This window comes from Prionailurus bengalensis, chromosome B3 (genome assembly GCF_016509475.1).
Source record: "Prionailurus bengalensis isolate Pbe53 chromosome B3, Fcat_Pben_1.1_paternal_pri, whole genome shotgun sequence".
In the NCBI taxonomy this organism is placed as follows: Eukaryota; Metazoa; Chordata; class Mammalia; order Carnivora; family Felidae; genus Prionailurus; species Prionailurus bengalensis.
In genome coordinates, this window is record NC_057355.1 from 48372109 (window position 1) to 48396464 (window position 24356).

The following is a 24356-nucleotide window of genomic DNA, read 5'->3' on the forward strand; positions in this document are numbered from 1 at the left end:
GGATGGCTTCCTGTCTCACATTCAGGTCCTTTGTCCATTTTCAGTTTATTTTTGTGAAGGGTGAAAGAAAGTGGTCTAGTTTCATTCTTCTGCATGTTGCTGTCCAGTTCTCCCAGCACCATTTGTTAAACAGACTGTCTTTTTCCATTGGATAGTCTTTCCTGCTTTGTCAAAGACTAGTTGGCCATACTTTTGTGGGTCCAATTCTGGAGTCTCTATTCTATTCTATCGGTCTATGTGTCTGTTTTTGTGCCAATACCATGCTGTCTTGATGATTACAGCTTTGTAGTAGAGGCTAAAGTCTGGAATTGTGATGCCTCCCGCTTTGGTCTTCTTCTTCAATATTCTTTGGGTATTCGGGGTCTTTTGTGGTTCCATACAAATTTTAGGATTGCTTGTTCTAGCTTTGAGAAGAATGCTGGTGCCATTTTGATTGGGATTGCATTGAATGTGTAGATTGCTTTGGGTAGTATTGACATTTTAACAATATTTATTCTTCCCATGCATGAGCATGGAATGTTTTTCCATTTCTTTATATCTTCTTCAATTTCCTTCATAAGCTTTCTATAGTTTTCAGCATACAGATCTTTTAAATCTTTAGTTAGGTTTATTCCTAGGTATTTTATGATTCTTGGTGCAATTGTAAATGGGATCAGTTTATTTGTCTTTCTGTTGCTTCATTATTAGTGTATAAGAATGCAACTGATTTCTGTACATTAATTTTGTATCCTGCGACTTTGCAGAATTCATGTATCAGTTCTAGCAGACTTTTGGTAGAGTCTGTCGGGTTTTCCATGTATAATATCATGTCATCTGCAAAAAGTGAAAGCTTGACTTCATCTTTGCCAATTTTGAAGCCTTTGATTTCCTTTTGTTGTCTGATTGCTGATGCTAGACTTTCCAACAGAAGTTGGAATTCCAATGGAATTTCTCCATTTCTTCCAGGTTGTCCAGTTTGTTGGCATATAAACTGGCATATATATAAAATATAAATTTTTCATAGTATTCCCTGATAATTGGTTGTATTTCTGAGGGATTGGTTGTAATAATTCCATTTTCATTCATTATTTTATCTATTTAGGTCCTCTCCTTTTTCTTTTTTTTTTTTTTTAAATTTTTTTTTTTAACGTTTATTTTATTTAATTTTTGGGACAGAGAGAGACAGAGCATGAACGGGGGAGGGGCAGAGAGAGAGAGGGAGACACAGAATCGGAAACAGGCTCCAGGCTCTGAGCCATCAGCCCAGAGCCCGACGCGGGGCTCGAACTCACGGACCGCGAGATCGTGACCTGGCTGAAGTCGGACGCTTAACCGACTGCGCCACCCAGGCGCCCCTCCTTTTTCTTTTTGAGAAGCCTGGCTAGAGGTTTATCAATTTTGTTTATTTTTTAAAAAAAACCAACTCTTGGTTCCATTGATCTGTTCTACAGGTTTTTTTTTTTAGATCCTATATTATTTCTGCTCTGATCATTATTATTTCTCTTCTGCTGGGTTTGGGGTGTCTTTGCTGTTCTGCTTCTATTTCCTTTACGTGTGCTGTTAGATTTTATATTTGGGATTTTTCTTGTTTCTTGAGATAGGCCAGGATTGCAATGTATATTCCTCTCAGGACAGCCTTTGCTGCATCCCAAAGCATTTGGATTGTTGTATTTTCATTTTCATTTGTTTCCATCTATTTTTAAATTTCTTCTCTAATTGCCTGGTTGACCCATTACCTGGTTAACCCCTCACAGGGATGGGGGGTGGGCCACCGGGGGCCTCCCACTTATTCTACACCTCTCATGTCTCTTCACCATGCCAGACTAGAGTCAAGGTCAACAGGGTCTTCTTTCCCCCCTGATTCCACCAAGCCTGTTCCCCTGGCTGTGGTTTTACTGGATACTAGGTAGGGACAGTGGGAATCTTGTTCATCCATTCATGCATGTCACTAATTAGGTGATGAGGCATTTGGCTACCTTAAGAGAGTCATATTTACTCCCGAAATTTACATTTGTAAGGATTCCAAATGTGGGGATAATTCTTGTAAAGATCTGGAGGGAAGACTTATAGACTGAAGGAACAATGAAAACAAAGATCTTGAGGTAGGAATCCACTCAGCATATTCAAAGATAACCGAGGTGGTATTGCTATTGAGGTAGGACTATCAATCTAGGAGGTTACTGGAATAGAGTAAGTGAACGACAGTAGCTGGGGCTTGGATAGAAGTAGTGAGTTTTTGATAAGTAGTTAATTCTATGTATTTTGAAGATAGAATTGACAGAACTTGTTGATGGGTTGGATGTCGATATGGGAAGAGAGAAGGAGCAACAGGACTTTTGGATTTTGGCCTGAACAACTTGATGTCTTTTACTGAGAAGGAGAGGTGAAGCTTGTTTGCAGAGTGCCGGGAAGCAGGAGCTCCTTTTAAGACGTACGAAGTTTAACATATCAAGCAGAAGTATCAAGTGGGCACCAAAGAAGAGGTTAGAGCAAGAAAAAGAAATGTGGTGGTGATCAACATATGGATGGTATATAAAGCCATGGAAGTGAATGAGAGCATCTAACAACTGGATGTAGACAGAACAGTGAAGAGAGCCAAGGACTCAGCCTTGGGTACTTCAACATGTAAAGATCAAGAAAATAAGGAAGAAAATCATTAAGTGTGCTATAGAAGTCAAATGAAAAGTATTTCAAGGAGTGAGTAATCAACCATGGCAAATGTTACTGAGAGACAAATTACTGAAAGGAATAGTAACTGACTACAAATGGCAGTGTGGATTACTGATGATGTTGTAAACAATGGTTCTGAGGCAGAGCAGAGATGGAAACCTAACTAGACTAGTTTCAGGAGAGAATGACAAATGAGGAATAGAGACATTGAGTATAAACAACCATTTTAACAAGCTTCACTATAATGGGGAGCAATGTTATAGAGCTGGAGGTACATATAAGATCTATGGAGGTTTTAAAAAATATATTACATATTCTATAACATGTTTCTATGATAATATGAATAATCCAATAGATGAATGTGATTTTTGAAAGACAAAGACAGGATAATTGTAGAAGCAAAGTCCTTGAGTAGGAGAGAGGGTATGTGATCCAGTGCACGGTAAAGAGAGGCATTTACACAGAAGAGGTAGGAATCTATTGTCATACATTAGGGGGAAGCAGAGTAGATGGGTACAGAGGCAGAGACATTCACATATTTAGTGACAGGATGAGAAAGAGTTATCTTTTGATTTTATTTTCTTAGTAAAACAGGGGGCAAAGTCATGAACTTAAAATGGGAAAGTTAGAAGTACTGAAAAGTTGAGGAGAAAAGTTCACCTGTTTAATAATCATCTTGGGAGAGGGAAATGACTTCTCAGAAAGTTGGAGAGGAAAATGGCATTACACCTGAGATTTGTAAAATAAATTAAAATAGGACCAATCCATTTGGCTGGTGTTTTTTTGTTTTGTTTTGTTTTGACAGCCCAAATTCACTGCACTTGAGGAAGCATGCAGTAGCAAGGACATTAGGTTTAACTAGGCTTGGGTTTTGCCCACACACTAGATTTGCAGGGAAATTAAGAATATACAATGGATAATTAAGTAGTGAACATGAAAACTAAGCTGGGAGGAAGGGAATAAAGAACAGGGGGGAGATGCAGATCTGTATAATGAAAATATATTTGACTATACACAACTATCTTATGTATGTGATAGCAATTTGTAAACTACACAATATTAAACAAAAGGACCATTAATATAACAGCTCTACAGGACACATCTAGGCAAAAATTTAAAAAGCTTTCTTTGCAAGATAAGAAGTTGAAGAAATTAAAATGATTTTGAGTAGTTTTGCTATAAAAGCAAAAAAGAATAAAGTATCTTCAAGAAATTATACAAACATCAATTTTAGCTGGGGAAAAAGATAAAAAGAGAGCAGACTTTTTAAAAAGTGAGTTACTAATGATAAGCATGTTTGTGTGACATAATTCATGGTCAGAGAAACTTGTGAATGTACCTGCTGACTTTAATTTGACCAAAACCAACATAAAACAGAGATTAAGTCTTCCACACATGATAAACAATAAGGATCTAACATAAAAACACATCATAAACAACTAAAAGAAAAAATCAAAACTTGTTAAATAACTATTTAGAGATCATGGAAAACAGTAGGATGGTGATTCCTGACAGAAGGGAAATAAATGAAGTAGTCCTATAATCACCCCAGCATTCGGCCTCAAGGCAACACCCACACTTTGGGTACAAGGAGGAGAAAACACAAATAGAGCTCAAGGTCTGTTGAGCTGAGTAAGGAGACAGAGATGGGAGTTGGAGGAGACTAAGGCAGCTAGAATTTCTAAGAAGGGTTCAAGTAAGGAGGAACTCCATTAGGAAGGAGCTTCAGGAATCCACATACTGAGGACTAGGCCACACCTGCATACAGAGAAACTCAACAAGGCCAGCAAAGAACAAGCAGGAAGTGTATATAGAACAATTCACGTCCTTCAGACAAGGAATGAAGACATTTGAGCTCTAAACAGACAGAAGTGAGAGTCCATAGTGATAATCTAAGGCATTCAGTCGAGATTTTGGAAGATATCTTTAAGGGAAGCCTTGGTAGTAGAGTTGAATTATTCTTGGAGGCTACTCTAGACACACCCAGCCAAACTTAAAAACAGGACTCAAAGGGACTATATTGAAAAATATCTGTTAAAACCCAATACTATCTTCAAAGAGCACACTAAACACAGACACTCAATAATATAATATTCACAATGTCTATCATCCAATATAAAATCACTAACCAATTCAAGAAGCAGGAAAATGTGATTGATCTCCAGGAGAAAAAATAGTCAAGAGAAACAAATCCATATCTGAGAAAAATGATGGATCCAGCAGACAAGGCTTTCCAAACAGCTATTTTAATTATATACATTATTATAATGAGAACATAAATTGAAAATATAAAACAGAATCAAATGGAACTTCTACAGATAAATAATATATCCAAATGAACTTTTCACTGGGTTAAGAATAAGAACACATCAGACATTGAAAAGAAAAGATGAGTGAACTACTGAAGACATAGCAACAGAATCTATCCAAACAAAAAATATAAAGGAAAAAGGCTTAAAAACATCAGTGACCTAATATCATTGATATATTATCAGTGTGATAATATCAAGTGGTGTAACAAAAGTATAATTGAAGTCTCAGGTCAGGGGAGAGAAAGAGAGGAGAAAGAAAAAATACTGAAAGAAATAATTGCCAACATTTTCCAAATTTCAGGAACATTATAAACCCACAGATCCAAAAAGTTCTACAAACTTCAAGCAGAATAAACACTTTCTCCACACAAAACTAAGAAAACACATCATTATCAAATTGCTGAAAACCAGTACCAGGGAATGTCTTAAAAGAAGAGATAAAAGATATAAAAATAAAAAGATAGAGCAAAAATTACTGTGAAATTTTTGTCAGAAATGACATAACCTAGGAGACAGTGGGATGGTATCTTTAAAGTACTAAAAGAAGACAAAATTTTTCAACTGATAATTCTATCTCTAGAGGAAAATACCCTTCAAAAACGTAAGGGTCCAAACACAAGTGCATACAAAATTGATGAAATATGAATAATACCTGTGGTGTGTACCATTGTTGGTTTCCTGGTTTTGATATTGTACTGTAATTATGTTCAGTGTTATCAATGAGGGAACTGAGTGAAGGGTACACAGGACTTATTATTTTTCCAGCTTTCTGTGAATCTATAATTTTCAAAATAAAAAAAATGTAAAGAAAACAGTCTTTTTTCAAAGAAACAAAAACAAAGAATCAGTAATTAGCAAACTGATACCACAAAAATGGAAAGAGTAGTTATTTCAAGCAGACATATACAAAAACAGGTCTAAAGAATGAAGAATACCAGAAATGGCAAGTATAAAAGGCATTTTCATACGTTAATCTTTTTAAACTGTAACTATTTAAAGAAATATTGTGAGATTTATGACATTTAAAAGTAAATGTGTAACAACAAAAGCATAAAGGAAAGGAGGTAGAAATGGAGTATATGGTTGTGAGCGTCCTATATTTGAAATAGTATAACATGATTTGAAGGTAGATTGTGATATGGTAAATATGTTTTTTGTGTTTGATGTAATTTATGCATGCAAACATTTTTGATGTTTTTTGTGTTAAATCTAACATAAAAATATAAAACAAAGATATAGCCAATAGGGGAAAAACAAAAAATACTAAATAATATTCAATTCAGAAGAGAAAAGAAGTAACAGAACAGTTAGAAAAGCAAGATGATAGATTTAAATCCAAATATCAAAACCTGAATTAATGTAATTGGTATGAACATGCCAATGAGAGACAGAGACCATCGAAGTAGATAAAAAAGCAAAACCCAATTTTGTACTGGCTATAACAAACTCATTCTCGGTATAAAAAGCAGATGACAAGTAAAAAGATGAAAAAAGATGTATCACACAAACACTATGCATCATGAAGCTGGAACTACTACACTAATATCAGAAAAAGTAAGTCGACTTTGGAACAAGAAATATCATCAGAGATTTTAAAAAAGTATTTACAAAGAAGCATTAATCAAAACCACTACAGTCCTAATTGTGCAGGCATCCAAAATAGAGACTGAAAATACATGAATCCAAAACTGATATAACTGAAAGGAGAATATTTGGTGAACACTCCATTCAACACAGCATACTATATATTTTTTTCAAATTACATGAAGTATTCATCAAAAGATGCTAAATGCTGGTCCATAAAACTAGTTGAGATAAATTTTAAAAGAATGAAATCATACAGGGTAGGTTCTCACACCACAGAATTAAATTAGAAATCAACAGAAAGACATGAAAAATGCCCAATTATTTAGAAATTAAACAATATACTTCTATATAATCCAATGATCAAGAAAAATTATAAAGGAAATGGGAATATACATTGAACTTAATGAAAATAAAAAGACAACATCAAAATTTGTGAAATGCAGGAGTTGCGGCAAGATGGCGGCTTAGGAGGACGCTGGGCTCACCGCACGTCCTGCTGATCACTTAGATTCCATCTACACCTGCCTAAATAACCCAGAAAACCGCCAGAGGATTAGCAGAACAGAGTCGCCGGAGCCAAACGCAGACAAGAGGCCCACGGAAGAGGGTAGGAAGGGCGGCAAGGCGGTGCGCGCCCCACGGACTGGCGGGAGGGAGCCGGGGCGGAGGGGCGGCTCGCCGGCCAAGCAGAGCCCCCGAGTCGGGCTTGCAAAAGCGGAGGGGCCGGGCGGACTGTGTTCCGACAGCAAGCGCGACTTAGCGTCTGGGAGGTCAGAAATTAACAGCTCTGCTCGGAAAGCGGGAAGGCTGGAGGACAAAGGGAGGGAGAGCTGCTGAGCCCCCTGACAACAGAGCTCAGTTTGGTGGGGAACAAAGGCGCTCGCCAGCGCCATTTCCCCCGCCCATCCCCCAGCCGAAATCCCAAAGGGAACCGGTTCCTGCCAGGGAACTTGCTCGCTCCGCGCAAACACCCAACTATGCGCTTCTGCGGAGCCAAACCTCCGGCAGCGGATCTGACTCCCTCCCGCTGCCACAGGGCCCTTCCTGAAGTGGATCACCTAAGGAGAAGCGATCTAAGCCTGCCCCTCCTGCCCCCGAGCACCTTGCCTACCCACCCCAGCTAATACGCCAGATCCCCAGCATCACAAGCCTGGCAGGGTGCAAGTAGCCCAGACGGGCCACGCCACCCCACAGTGAATCCCGCCCCTAGGAGAGGGGAAGAGAAGGCACACACCAGTCTGACTGTGGCCCCAGCGGTGGGCTGGGGGCAGACATCAGGTCTGACTGCGGCCCCGCCCACCAACTCCAGGTATACACCACAGCACAGGGGAAGTGCCCTGCAGGTCCTCACCACGCCAGGGACTATCCAAAATGACCAAGCGGAAGAACTCCCCTCAGAAGAATCTCCAGGAAATAACAACAGCTAATGAGCTGATCAAAAAGGATTTAAATAATATAACAGAAAGTGAATTTAGAATAATAGTCATAAAATTAATCGCTGGGCTTGAAAACAGTATACAGGACAGCAGAGAATCTCTTGCTACAGAGATCAAGGGACTAAGGAACAGTCACGAGGAGCTGAAAAACGCTTTAAACGAAATGCATAACAAAATGGAAACCACCACAGCTCGGCTTGAAGAGGCAGAGGAGAGAATAGGTGAACTAGAAGATAAAGTTATGGAAAAAGAGGAAGCTGAGAAAAAGAGAGATAAAAAAATCCAGGAGTATGAGGGGAAAATTAGAGAATTAAGTGATACACTAAAAAGAAATAATATACGCATAATTGGTATCCCAGAGGAGGAAGAGAGAGGGAAAGGTGCTGAAGGGGTACTTGAAGAAATCATAGCTGAGAACTTCCCTGAACTGGGGAAGGAAAAAGGCATTGAAATCCAAGAGGCACAGAGAACTCCCTTCAGACATAACTTGAATCGATCTTCTGCACGACATATCATAGTGAAACTGGCAAAATACAAGGATAAAGAGAAAATTCTGAAAGCAGCAAGGGGTAAACGTGCCCTCACATATAAAGGGAGACCTATAAGACTCGTGACTGATCTCTCTTTTGAAACTTGGCAGGCCAGAAAGAATTGGCAAGAGATTTTCAGGGTGCTAGACAGGAAAAAATATGCAGCCGAGAATCCTTTATCCAGCAAGTCTGTCATTTAGAATAGAAGGAGAGATAAAGGTCTTCCCAAACAAACAAAAACTGAAGGAATTTGTCACCACTAAACCAGCCCTACAAGAGATCCTAAGGGGGACCCTGTGAGACAAAGTCCCAGAGACATCACTATAAGCATAAAACATACAGACATCACAATGACTCTAAACCCGTATCTTTCTATAATAACACTGAATGTAAATGGATTAAATGCGCCAACCAAAAGACATAGGGTATCAGAATGGATAAAAAAACAAGACCCATCTATTTGCTGTCTACAAGAGACTCATTTTAGATCTGAGGACACCTTTAGATTGAGAGTGAGGGGATGGAGAACTATTTATCATGCGACTGGAAGCCAAAAGAAAGCTGGAGTAGCCATACTTATATCAGACAAACTAGACTTTAAATTAAAGGCTGTAACAAGAGATGAAGAAGGACATTATATAATAGTTACAGGGTCTATCCATCAGGAAGAGCTAACAATTATCAATGTCTATGCACCGAATACCGGAGCCCCCAAATATATAAAACAATTACTCATAAACATAAGCAACCTTATTGACAAGAATGTGGTAATTGCAGGGGACTTTAATACACCACTTACAGAAATGGATAGATCATCTAGACACATGGTCAATAAAGAAACAAGGGCCCTGAATGAGACATTGGATGAGATGGACTTGACAGATATATTTAGAACTCTGCATCCCAAAGCAACAGAATATACTTTCTTCTCGAGTGCACATGGAACATTCTCCAAGATAGATCATATACTGGGTCACAAAACAGCCCTTCATAAGTTTACAAGAATTGAAATTATACCATGCTTACTTTCAGACCACAATGCCATGAAGCTTGAAATCAACCACAGGAAAAAGTCTGGAAAACCTCCAAAAGCATGGAGGTTAAAGAACACCCTACTAACGAATGAGTGGGTCAACCAGGCAATTAGAGAAGAAATTAAAAAATATATGGAAACAAACGAAAATGAAAATACAACAATCCAAACGCTTTGGGACGCAGCAAAGGCAGTCCTGAGAGGAAAATACATTGCAATCCAGGCCTATCTCAAGAAACAAGAAAAATCCCAAATACAAAATCTAACAGCACACCTAAAGGAACTAGAAGCAGAACAGCAAAGGCAGCCTAAGCCCAGCAGAAGAAGAGAAATAATAAAGATCAGAGCAGAAATAAACAATATAGAAACTAAAAAAACTGTAGAGCAGATCAACGAAACCAAGAGTTGGTTTTTTGAAAAAATAAACAAAATTGACAAACCTCTAGCCAGGCTTCTCAAAAAGAAAAGGGAGATGACCCAAATAGATAAAATCATGAATGAAAATGGAATTATTACAACCAATCCCTCAGAGATACAAAAAATTATCAGGGAATACTATGAAAACTTATATGCCAACAAATTGGACAACCTGGAAGAAATGGACGAATTCCTGAACACCCACACGCTTCCAAAACTCAATCAGGAGGAAATAGAAAGCTTGAACAGACCCATAACCAGTGAAGAAATTGAATCGGTTATCAAAAATCTCCCAACAAATAAGAGTCCAGGACCAGATGGCTTCCCAGGGGAGTTCTACCAGACGTTTAAAGCAGAGATCATACCTATCCTTCTCAAGCTATTCCAAGAAATAGAAAGGGAAGGAAAACTTCCAGACTCATTCTATGAAGCCAGTATTACTTTGATTCCTAAACCAGACAGAGACCCAGTAAAAAAAGAGAACTACAGGCCAATATCCCTGATGAATATGGATGCAAAAATTCTCAATAAGATACTAGCAAATCGAATTCAACGGCATATAAAAAGAATTATTCACCATGATCAAGTGGGATTCATTCCTGGGATGCAGGGCTGGTTCAACATTCGCAAATCAATCAACGTGATACATCACATTAACAAAAAAAGAGAGAAGAACCATATGATCCTGTCAATCGATGCAGAAAAGGCATTTGACAAAATCCAGCACCCTTTCTTAATAAAAACCCTTGAGAAAGTCGGGATAGAAGGAACATACTTAAAGATCATAAAAGCCATTTATGAAAAGCCCACAGCTAACATCATCCTCAACGGGGAAAAACTGAAAGCTTTTTCCCTGAGATCAGGAACACGACAAGGATGCCCACTCTCACCGCTGCTGTTTAACATAGTGCTGGAAGTTCTAGCATCAGCAATCAGACAACAAAAGGAAATCAAAGGCATCAAAATTGGCAAAGATGAAGTCAAGCTTTCGCTTTTTGCAGATGACATGATATTATACATGGAAAATCCGATAGACTCCACCAAAAGTCTGCTAGAACTGATACAGGAATTCAGCAAAGTTGCAGGATACAAAATCAATGTACAGAAATCAGTTGCATTCTTATACACTAACAATGAAGCAACAGAAAGACAAATAAAGAAACGGATCCCATTCACAATTGCACCAAGAAGCATAAAATACCTAGGAATAAATCTAACCAAAGATGTAAAGGATCTGTATGCTGAAAACTATAGAAAGCTTCTGAAGGAAATTGAAGAAGATTTAAAGAAATGGAAAGACATTCCCTGCTCATGGATTGGAAAAATAAATATTGTCAAAATGTCAATACTACCCAAAGCTATCTACACATTCAATGCAATCCCAATCAAAATTGCACCAGCATTCTTCTCGAAACTAGAACAAGCCATCCTAAAATTCATATGGAACCACAAAAGGCCCCGAATAGCCAAAGGAATTTTGAAGAAGAAGACCAAAGCAGGAGGCATCACAATCCCAGACTTTAGCCTCTACTACAAAGCTGTCATCATCAAGACAGCATGGTATTGGCACCAAAACAGACACATAGACCAATGGAATAGAATAGAAACCCCAGAACTAGACCCACAAACGTATGGCCAACTCATCTTTGACAAAGCAGGAAAGAACATCCAATGGAAAAAAGACAGCCTCTTTAACAAATGGTGCTGGGAGAACTGGACAGCAACATGCAGAAGGTTGAAACTAGACCACTTTCTCACACCATTCACAAAAATAAACTCAAAATGGATAAAGGACCTCAATGTGAGACAGGAAACCATCAAAACCTTAGAGGAGAAAGCAGGAAAAGACCTCTCTGACCTCAGCCGTAGCAATCTCTTACTCGACACATCCCCAAAGGCAAGGGAATTAAAAGCAAAAGTGAATTACTGGGACCTTATGAAGATAAAAAGCTTCTGCACAGCAAAGGAAACAACCAACAAAACTAAAAGGCAACCAACGGAATGGGAAAAGATATTCGCAAATGACATATCGGACAAAGGGCTAGTATCCAAAATCTATAAAGAGCTCACCAAACTCCACACCCAAAAAACAAATAACCCAGTGAAGAAATGGGCAGAAAACATGAATAGACACTTCTCTAAAGAAGACATCCGGATGGCCAACAGGCACATGAAAAGATGTTCAGCGTCGCTCCTTATCAGGGAAATACAAATCAAAACCACACTCAGGTATCACCTCACGCCAGTCAGAGTGGCCAAAATGAACAAATCAGGAGACTAAGATGCTGGAGAGGATGTGGAGAAACGGGAACCCTCTTGCACTGTTGGTGGGAATGCAAATTGGTGCAGCCGCTCTGGAAAGCAGTGTGGAGGTTCCTCAGAAAATTAAAACTAGACCTACCCTATGACCCAGCAATAGCACTGCTAGGAATTTACCCAAGGGATACAGGAGTACTGATGCATAGGGGCACTTGTACCCCAATGTTTATAGCAGCACTCTCAACAATAGCCAAATTATGGAAAGAGCCTAAATGTCCATCAACTGATGAATGGATAAAGAAATTGTGGTTTATATACACAATGGAATATTACATGGCAATGAGAAAAAATGAAATATGGCCTTTTGTAGCAACGTGGATGGAACTGGAGAGTGTGATGCTAAGTGAAATAAGCCATATAGAGAAAGACAGATACCATATGGTCTCACTCTTATGTGGATCCTGAGAAACTTAACAGGAACCCATGGGGGAGGGGAAGGAAAAAAAAAAAAAAGAGGTTAGAATGGGAGAGAGCCAAAGCATAAGAGACTGTTAAAAACTGAGAACAAACTGAGGGTTGATGGGGGGTGGGAGGGAGGAGAGGGTGGGTGATGGGTATTGAGGAGGGCACCTTTTGGGATGAGCACTGGGTGTTGTATGCAAACCAATTTGTCAATAAATTTCAGAAAAAAAAATAAATAAATAAAACAAACAAACAAACAAAAAAAATTTGTGAAATGCAGATAAGGCAGCACTTAGAGGAAAATTGATAGCTTTAAGTGCTTATGTAAGCAAAGAAGAGACAGATAGAAATTTGAGAGTTGCCAGCTAACATGGAGGAGCAGCAAGGAAGTTTGTTTTTTTTTGCCTCTCTTGTCCCTGAAATGCAGCCAGATCAACACCAAACCATCTTGCACACCTAGAAGACTGATTTGAGGATTAACATAACAATACAACCTGAACCACAGAATTCAGCAGGTACGTGGCACAGAGACATGAAAAGGGGAGAGAGAAGCCAGAGAGGGTAGGGAGCTGGTTTTGCTTGCAGAGAGAGGATGGAGAGTACAGAAAAAGCACTCCCCCCTAAAGCAGCTGGAGGGAAAGAGAAAGAGTAGAAAACTTGCAAGGGACTGAACAAGAAAGGGAGAAAGGAGAGGGTTTGGATACCTTTCAGACTGTATGAACAGGGGAGTACAGAGTCTGAAACTCTGCAGCTTGATACCTGGCGGAGCTCTAGTAGGAAGAGCGAATCCCCAGGAGCAGACAGTGAGGACCAAGGGGTCCTCAGGTCACATGGAGAATGGCGGTTCCCCTGCTGGGAGGACATTTGATAGAGCCTGTGCGGCCTCCCCAAAGGCAAAGGTCCCAGGGGTTTCTGGAGAACAGCCATGTTCACTGCTGTTGGAACAAGGACGTTGAGGGTGAAACCTGGCGCCAGATGTGTGTTGTAACTTCCCATAATCCTTGAAACACTGCTGCTACATGATTGTCCAAACTTTTTCTGGGGCAGGTAGGCACCTGGCTGTAGCCTCTGGGAATCTGTAGCAAAGCAGTCATGTGAAAGTTCCTGAGGGCAGGCCAGCACCTAGCGATTCCCCAGAGGGTCTGAGTGGGTCAAAGCTGCAGGGCCCTCAGAAGTGAGGGGTTTAGAAACACAGCCCCATCTGAGATAAAACTTAGGCCAGGTGCTGCCTGGCAGGCTGATGGCTTGGTCACAGTATAGAAGTGGGGAGTTAACAGAAGCTGGAGACAAAGGAGGGGTGCTTGATTGCCAATGCTCAAGAGCACAGAGTTCTGATACTAGAGACAGGGTAGCTGGGTGATACCATTTTCACCCCTCTGTTGCTACATGTGTCACAATAATCCACACCAGTAAATTAAGCAGTGCCATCTACCAATAAATTAGGCAGTGCCATCTAATGGAGAATAGTGTCATTACTCCAAGCCCTGTCCAACTGGGCCAACCGTTCTCTAGAGGACCACAAGTCTCTCTGCCTGCCTAGTTCACAGACTATAAAGTGCTTCATAGTTGGACTTCTAGGGTAAACTGGATATAACTTTAATCATATTTCATTCTGTTCACTGGTCCATCTATCAATTTTTTTCCTTTTATTCTTTAATATAGGAAGAGAAAACAATTATTTTTATAAAGAAGATTTTTAATTTTTCTACTATATTTTTTACTTTTTGGTAAATTTTTTAGTTCTATTTTACTCTCACCATTTCAATTTATTCTATTTTAGTGTATTCATCTTTTAAAATTTTCAAACGTTTTTTTTTCTTTTCTTTCCCGTTTTTCTCTACTCTATCAAACCTCTTTCAACAACCAGACCAAAACACATCTAGAATCTAGCATCCATTGTTTTTTTCTGTGTTGCATTTATTATTTATTTATTTATTTATTTATTTATTTATTTATTTATTTATTTTATTGTATTAATTCTTTTTCTTCCTGCAAAATGACAAAACGAAGGAGTCACCCCAAAAGAAAACAGGACGAAATGACAGCCAGGGACTTAATAAAAGTAAGATGTATGAACTAGAATTCAGAATCACAATAATACTACCTGGGGTTTAAAAAAGCATAGAATCCCTTTCTGCAGAGATTAAAAAAAAAAGTAAAATCTAGTCAGGATGACATTAAAAATGTTGTAACTTAGATGCACTCTTACATGGATGCCCCAGTGGCAAGGATGGATGAAGCAGAGCAGTATATCAACGATACAGAGGACACACTTATGGAGAATAATGAAGCAGGAAAAAAGAGGGAAACTAAGGCAAAAGAGCACAATATAAGAATTAGAGAACTCAGGGACTCATTAAAAAGGAATAACATTTGAATCATAGGAGCTCCAGAAGATGAAGAGAGAGAAAAAGGGGTAGAAATTTTATGTGAGCAAATCATAGAGGAAAACTTTCCTAACCTGGGGAAAGACACAGACATTAAAATCCAGGACACAGAGAACTCTCATTAGATTCAACAAAAACCAACCATTGACAAGACATATCATAGTCAAATTCACAAAATACTCAGACAAGGAAAGAATCATGAAAGCAGCAACAGAAAAAAGTCCTTAACCTACAAGGGAAGACAGATCAGGTTCACAGCAGACCAATTCACAGAAACTTGGCAGGCCAGAAAGGAGTGGCAGGATATATTCAATGTGCTGAATCAGAAAAATATGCAGCCAAGAATTCTTTATCCAGCAAGTCTGTCATTCAAAATAGGAGAGAAAAAAAGTTACCCAAACAAACATTAAAGCAATTCATGACCATTAAACCAGCCCTGAAAGAAAATTTAAGAGGGACTCTCTGAGGGGAGAAAAGATGGGGGAAAAAAGACCCAAAGCAAAAAAGACTAGAAAGGACACCACCAGGAACACCAACTGTACAGGCAACATAATGACAATAAATTAGTATCTTTCAGTACTCACTCTAAATATAAAGGGCTAAACACTCCAATCAAAAGACATAGGGTAACAGAATGGATAAGGAAACAAGATCCATCTATATGCTGTTTACAAGAGACCCATTTTATTTTTTTTATTTTTTTAATTTTTATTTATTTTTTTAATACGAAATTTATTGTCAAATTGGTTTCCATACAACACCCAGTGCTCATCGCAAAAGGTGCCCTCCTCAAAACCCATCACCCATCCTCCCTTCCCTCCCACCCCCCATCAACCCTCAGTTTGTTCTCAGTTTTTAAAAGTCTCTTTGGCAAGAGACCCATTTTAGACCTAAAGGGACCTTCAGATTGAAAGTAAGGAGATGGAGAGCCATCTATCAGCTAATGGTCACCAAAAGAAAGCCCTAGTAGCCATACTTATATCAGACAATCTAGATTTTAAAATAAAGACTGTAACAAGAAATGAAGAAGGGCATTATATCATAATTAAGGGGTTTATCCACCAAGAAGATCTAACATAGTAAAGATTTATGCTCCAAGTGTGGAAATACCCAAATATATAAATCAATTAATCACAAACATAAACTCATTGATAATATTATCATACTAGCAGGGGACTTCAACACCCCACTTACAACAATGGACAGATCATCTAAACAGAAAATCAACAAGGAAACAATGGCTTTGAATGACACACTGAACCAGATGGACTTAACAGATATATTCCGAACATTTCACCCTAAAGCAGCAAATACACATTCTTCTTGAGTGCACATGGAACATTCGCCAGAAGAGATCACATACTGGGACACAAATCAGCCCTCCACATGTACAAAGAGATAGAGATCATACCATGCATATTTTCAGACCACAGTGCTATGAAACTTGAAATCAATCACAAGAAAAAACTTGGAAAGATAATACTTGGAGACTAAAGAACATCCTACTAAAGAATGAATAGGCTAACCAAGAAGTGAAAGAGAAAATTAACAAGTACATGGAAGCCAATGAAAATGATAACACCACAGCCCAAAACCTCTGGGACGCAGTAAAAGTGGTCATAAGAGGGAAGTACATAGCAATCCAGGCCTTTCTTAAGAAGGAAAAAAGGTCTCAGAAACACAATCTAACCTTATACCTTAAAGAGCTGGAAAAAGAACAGCAAATAAAACCCCAAAACAGCAGAAAACAGCAAATAATAAAGATTAGAGCAGAGATGAATGCTACTGAAACCAACAAAAGTAGTAGAACAGATTAATGAAACCAGGAGCTGGTTCTTTGAAAGAAGTAACAAAGTTGATAAACCCCTAGCCAATTTGATCAAAAAGGAAAAGGAAAGAATCCAACTAAACAAAATCAAGATGAAACAGGAGAAATCACAACTAACACAGCAGAAATAAAAACAATAGAAGAGTATTATGAGCAATTATACACCAATAAATTAAGCAATCTGGAAGAAATGGACAAATTCCTAGAAACATATAAACTACCAAAACTGAAACAGGAAGAAACAGGAAATTTAACAGACCCATAACCAGTAAAGAAATCAAATTAGTAATCAAAAATCTCTCTCAAAAAACAAAACAAAACAAAACAAAACAAAAAACATGAGTCCAGGGCCAGATGGCTTTCCAGGGGAATTCTACCAAACATTTGAAGAAAAGTTAGCACCCATTCTTTTGAAGCTGTTCCAAAAAACAGAAATGGAAGGAAAACTTTGAAACTCATTCTATGAAGCCAGCATTACCTTGATTCCAAAACTAGACAAAGATCCCACTAAAAAGGACAACTACAGACCAATTTCCCTGATGAACATGGATGCAAAATCCTCAACAAGATCTAGCCAACCAGATTCAACAATACATTAAAAGAATTATTCACCATGACCAAGTGGGATTTATACCTGGGATGCAGGGCTGGTTCAATATCTGCTAAATAATCAATGTGATATATCACACCAATAAAAGAAAGGACAAGAACCACATGCTCCTCTTAATAGATGCAGAGAAAGCATCTCACAAAATACAGTATCCTTTCTTGATAAAAACCCTCAAGAAAGTAGGGATAAAGGATCATACTTCAAGATCATAAAATAGGGATAGAAAATCATACCTCAAGATCATAAAAGCCATATATGAAAGACCCACTGGTAATATCATCCCCAATGGCGGAAAAATGAGAGCTTTACCCCTAAGGTCTGGAACACAACAGGAATGTCCACTCTCACCACTGTTATTCAACACAGTATGGGAAGTCCTCGCCTCAGCAAACACAAAGGAATAAAAGGCATCCCAATTGGCAAGGAGGAAGTCAAACTTTCACTCTTCGCAGACGACATGATACTCTATACAGAAACCCAAAAGATTTCACCAAAAGACTGCTAGAATTGATGCATGAATTCAGCAAAGTCGCAGGATGTAAGATCAATGCACAGAAATCAGTTGCATTCCTATACACCAATAATGAAGCCACAGAAAGAGAAATCCAGGAATTGACCCCATTTACGATTGCACCAAAACCCATAAAATACCTAGGAATAAACCTAACCAAAGATGTGAAAAATCTATACACTGAAAACTGTAGAAATCTTATGAAAGAAATTGAAGAAGACATTAAAAAAAATGGAAAAATATTCCATGCTCATGGATTGGAAGAATATTGTTAAAATGTTGATACTACCCAAAGCAATCTACATGTTCAATGCAATCCCTATCAAAATAATCCCAGCATTCTTCACAAATCTAGAACAAACGATCCTAAAATTTGTATGGAACCAGATAAGACCCTGACTAGCCAAAGCAATCCTGAAAAAGAAAACCAAAGCTGGAGGCATCACAATCCCACACTTCAAGATATATTAAAAGGCCAGAATCATCAAGAGAGTATGGTACTTGCACAAAAACAAACACTCAGATCAATGGAACAGAATAGACAACCCAGAAATGGACCCACAAACATATGGCCAACTAATCTTTGACAAAGCAGGGAAGAATATCTAATGGAATAAAGACAGTCTCTTCAGCAAATGATGCTGGGAAAAATGGACAGCAACATGCAGAAAAATGCATCTGGACTACTTTCTTGCACCATAAACAAAAATAAACTCAAAATGGATGAAAGACCTAAATGTAAGACAGGAAGTCATCAAAATCCTAGAGAAAGCAGGCAGCAACCTCTTTGACCTTGGCTGCAGAAACTTCTTACTTGACATGTCTCTGGAGGCAAGGCAAACAAAAGCAAAAATGAACTATTGGGACCTCATGAAGATAAAAAGCTTCTGCCCAGCAAAGGAAACAATCAGCAAAACTAAAAGGCAACCGACAGAATGGGAGAAGGTATTTGCAAAGGACATATTGGATAAAGGGTTAGTATCCAAAATCAGTAAAGAACTTACCAAATTCAACACCCAAAAAACAAATAATCCAGTGAAGAAATGGGAAAAAGACATTAATAGACACTTTTCCAAAGAAGACATTCAGATGACTAACAGACACATGAAAAGATGCTCAACATCACTCACCATCAGGGAAATAAAACATCACTCATCATCAGGAAATACACAATGAGACACCACCCCACACCAGTCAGAATGGCTAACATCAACAACACAGGCACCAACAGATGCTGGCAAGGATATGGAGAAAGAGGATCTCTTTTGCACTGCTGGTGGGAACACAAACTGGTACAGCCACTCTGGAAAACAGTATGGAGGTTCCTCAAAAAATTAAAAATACAACTACTCTATGACCCAGCAACTGCACTACTAGGTATTTACCCAAGGGATACAGGTGTGCTGTTTCGAAGGGGCACATGCATCCCAATGTTTATAGCTCTACTATCAACAATAGCCAAAGAATGGAAAGAGCCCAAATGTCCATCAACTGATGAATGGATAAAGAAGATGTGAAATATATATACACAATGGAATATTACTCAGTGCTCAAAAAGAATAAAATCTTGCTATTTGCAACAATGTGGAAGGAACTAGTTTATTATCCTAAGCAAAACAAGTCACAAAAAGACAAATATCATGATTTCACTCATATGTGTAATTTAAGAAAAAAAAAACAAACAAACATAGGGGAAGGGAAGGATAAATAAGATAAAAACAGAGAAGGGACACAAACCATAAGAGACTCTGAAATACAGGGAACAAACTGAGGGTCACTGGAGGGGAGGAAGGAGGGGGATGGGTTAAATGAGTGATGGGCATTAAGGAGGACACTTGTTGGGATGAGAATTGGGTGTTAGAGGTTAAGTGATGAATCATTCAGGTCTACTCCTGAAATCATTATTAAACTATATACTACATGTTAACCTGTATTTAAATTTAAATGTTCATTTGAATTAAAATGTTCTAAAATTGATCATGGTGATAGTTGCACAACTCTGAATATATTAAAAGCCACTAAATTGGGGACACCCAGTGGCTCAGTCAGTTAAGCATCTCACTCTTGATTTCAGCTTGGTTCATGATCACATGGTTCATGAGTTTGAACCCTGCATTGGGATCTGCACTGACAGTGCAGAGCCTGCTTGGGAATCTCTCTCTCCCCCTTTCTCTCTGTCCCTCTCCCACTCATGCTGGATGCCTCTCTTTCTCTCTCTTTCTCAAAATAAGTAAACTTTAAGAAGAAGTCCCCAAATTGTATACTTTAAAAGGGTGATTTCAGGGTGCCTGGGTGGCTCAGTCTGTTAAGCATCCAACTTCGCCTCAAGCCATGATCTCACAGCTCGTGAGTTCAAGCCCCGCATTGACTCTTGCTGACAGCTCAGAGCCTGGAGCCTGCTTTGGAATCTGTGTCTCCCTCTCTCTTTCTCCCCCTCTCCTGCTTGTGCTCTGTCTCTCTCTCAAAAATAAATAAACATTAAAAAAATTAAAAAAATTTTAAAGTGTGGTGTGTACTATATGTGAATTTTATCTCAATAAATCTATTAATATTCTCCTATATATGGTGGAAGACTTTTTAGTAAACACTAACAAAATAAGTGAACAAAAGTGATGTCTACACAAACATGTAACTTTAATGTTTTATAGTGTTTTTAACATTAGGGCAGGAAAAATCACAAAATTATTACCTTTTCTACTGAAGACAGCTGTTGCTGTAATCCATCACATTTTTTATTTAGCTCCTCAAAAAGAGTTTTATATTTTTCTGTTTGAGACTGTTGCAAATTAATTGTTCGCTGCTGTCTCATACAATCTTCTTCCAAGTTTTTTATTTGAGACTTTAAATCCTGAATTTCATTTTCCTATAGTTATAAAATTACAGATTATGTGAAAAATACACAAGATTTGGTATCAAAACATAAAGCAGAAAACAAAAAGGAGTTTCATATGATTTTTAATGAGATACTTATATCCATTTCAAGGAGAATAACAAATTGTGTTCCATTCTCACCTTCAAAAATAGAAGTTAGAAGTTTCATTTGTGTTTAATAGCTTCCATTTGTAAATCTTATACAAAAAATTCTAACTGCTATCAAGTATTTAAAATTTTTTCACTTAGTGAAAATTCAACATCTCAGAATAGAATATAAGTCAGTATTTACATACAATTTTTAATTCAAAAGTTAACTGTAAATTATATGTCAATAAACATATATTGTAAAAATAATGAAACTGCTCCTAACATATCTTTAAATATAGAGCATTTATTTTAAAAAACATACCTTCTTATTGCATTCATATACAACATTATCCAATTCCTCCTGCATAACACGGAGTTTGGCCTTTAGAAATCTGTTCTGTGCTTCTGTGGATATAAATGATTACATTTATTGTCCTTCACTGAATCTAAGATGCCATTAATTGCAGATAGACCATTTTATGAGGAAAAAGAATGCTCAAGATGGCGAGTTTATCAGGAGACCCCTGTTTGAGAACACTAAAGACACTGAATACTCATACTATCAAGGTAAAGGAAAAACAAATCCACCCAACAGAAAGGAACTGTTCACATTTCAACAGTGGAACTGAGTAAAGAGGGGAAAAAAACCCAAAAACCTCTCCTTAGAGTCTGAACCACAAGCCAGTATTCACTCTTGCAAACTGAATTTGTCTTTACCAAGGTGGTACAAAATACCTCAGTCAAAATTTAAAGTGGTTTCAGGTTGGTAACATCCCCAGGTGTTTGGCAGAAACAAACACAAAACCACTCGAGCAAAACTCAACTTCAGTCTCAGCCATTGTGATTATAAAATACCATTGACTGTAACACACATGCCAATTTCACGGAAGTTATAATGTAGTCTATGTGCCTTAGAAGCAAAGAAATACACTAATACCTTACTGCTGAAGCTTTCTCCCACAAACTCTAAGATCTGCCTTTGCAAAGTATTTCATTGCTACCTAAAGTTCTTTATTCAATGATATCAGCAGTAAATCTTTGATGTTTCTAGGTGTATACAAGTAAATAAAGTGAAAACTGAAATTAGCACTCACTCCATAATTCATTCAATCATTCATTGAAAAAATATACATTAAGTCTCTACAATGTTCCAGACCTAATAGGGATAAAACAAGCTTTGCCTTCATGGATCTTATGTTGAGTAAACACCCTGAGTGGTCTCTGAGAAATCATTAGAATATACCCCAGAAAATGCACAAAATCTCTTCATGCATACTCCTTCCAAAGCTCTTCTTTTTATTTTATTTTTTTTAAGTTTATTTGAGAGAGAGAGAGAGAGAGTGCACATGTGGGCTGGGGAGGTGCAGGGAGACAGGAAGAGAGAAAGAGAGAATCCCAAGCAGGCTCCGTGCTGTCAGCACAGAGCCTGACGCAAGGCTAGATCTCCCAAACTGTGAGATCATGACCTGAGCCAAGATGAAGAGTCTGACGTTTGACTGAGCCACCCAGGTGCCCCCAAAGCTCTATTAAATGCTTCCAGTGTTATCATGGAGATGATTAATGATGACTGGCTCTAGCCCACCTAGATCTCTCCAGCCTCAACTCTCCTTCAAGCCTCTCGTGTCACTCCAGGTTAGGGCAGGATAGAAGGGAAATGATAAATTTAAAAATGTGAAGTTTGCAGTAGCTGTTCTCTAAGGGGAAAGAAGGAAGAATGCGAGAGCCTGAGTTTGTCCATCTCTTTCTCTCCCCAACTAACCTTGGTGTCATCAAGGAGTTGAGTGCTCTCATCTCTGTAGGCCACAGCATTAACCTCCCATCCCCATCTCCCTCTGACTTTAGTCTTAGAAAGCAGTATGTGCTACTAAACTACTTTTCTTATCTTTTCCTCTTGCCTGTAAGATACCCATTCATATCTGGAATAAGAGAAAAACTCCCCCAAAAGGACAGACACCTAGGCCAAAGACTCTGGAAAGGGAATGCAGGGAGACAAAGTGGCAGAGAGGTGATTCAGCAATAAAAACCAAGTGGCAATTTAAGGTAGTCTGTTGTATTGGTTCTATGTATCTGGGAGCGGGAATATTGTAATGGGACCACGGGTGACTATGTACTGAGAAACAGCCAACATGTGACCAGTGTGTCCTTGAAGGCATCCTGATAAAGACCTAAAGGCAGCTTCCTGCTTCCTTTATCTTCTCTTCTGACAAGTACCCCAGAAAGCTTAGATTTACTAGCCAGTAAATGTGATAAATTCATAAACGAATTGCTCATTTATGAATGACTAGCATGTAGCACAATAATCATTATACATATAAATTGTTATTGTTTTCACAGAATCAGAATTTTAAAGATAACCTTATGACCATCTAATATAAACTGCTAAATTTTGAAATTAAGAAATTGCAATTACAGAGAGGCCAAGTGGCTCGCCTGAACTTACAATTATAGTTCAGTATTAACTCTTCATCTACACTCAACTGTCTTATGTTTACAATAGCATAGGTGGCACCTCATAAATTCAACAGTTCTAGAGGCACTACTGATAATGTTTTTCGAGTATCTAAACTTATTATTTTTCAAAGTGATATGCAGAGAATGAGTTTATAAGAAAGAAAATCACATTCATTAGAAAACTAATTTGATTATTTTAACTGATGCCACATGAGTGATTCATTTATCCTTTTAACATGTCATAAGTAGAATACGGTAACAATCAATGAAAGAAATACAAAGACATTGGGTTTTAAAAAGTATTTTAATGTTTAATGATAAGCTATGGGGCATTTTAACCTTAGTTGAACAGTGGTCAATGAAACCAATACCATATAGTCTTTTTCATTTTTACTTTTTATAATGGAAAATGTCAAACATATAAAGGTAGAAAGACACTGTCAATGAAAAACCACTTTCCTATCATCCATCTTCAACTGACTCATAACCAATTTTATGTCATCTATAATTCCACTCATTCCTCCTACCATCATGTCCCACTAGATGATTTTGAAACAAGTGCAAGATATCACAATACTTTTTTTAAATGCAAAAAAATATTTCCCAAATATCTGTTTCTAATTGTGATATACAGATAAAAATAAACAGAAGAAAACTTACCTATTCCAATGTCATTACTAACACCACAAAAAATATCATCATCGATATAATCAGGTAAGCCTTCTTCCTCCAGTTGCCCTTCAATTTTACTAATTGTTTTAGCAAGAGAAAAGTCTGAGAAATCCTCTGGAATGGCAACATCATTGGCAGTCTGTACATCAAAGTATTTCAATTTTATACTATAAATAAACATACACACACATATACATACTCATTATATATTATATACAATGTCAACATACAAAGGAAATATGACTTTTATC

The 24356-nt window shown here is 38.0% G+C and overlaps 1 protein-coding gene across 1 annotated transcript in view; it reads right to left on the bottom strand.

The window, feature by feature from the left end:
* TEX9 (testis expressed 9) overlaps nucleotides 1-24356 on the bottom strand; it is a 66559-nt gene that overhangs the window by 22313 nt on the left and 19890 nt on the right. The window contains exons 7-9 of the mRNA XM_043555357.1: nucleotides 24094-24272; nucleotides 21305-21387; nucleotides 20711-20884 (exon numbers count right to left, since the gene is read on the bottom strand). Of these exons, the coding sequence (XP_043411292.1) occupies nucleotides 20711-20884; nucleotides 21305-21387; nucleotides 24094-24272 (436 nt within the window). The remainder of the gene's footprint in view (nucleotides 1-20710; nucleotides 20885-21304; nucleotides 21388-24093; nucleotides 24273-24356) is intronic.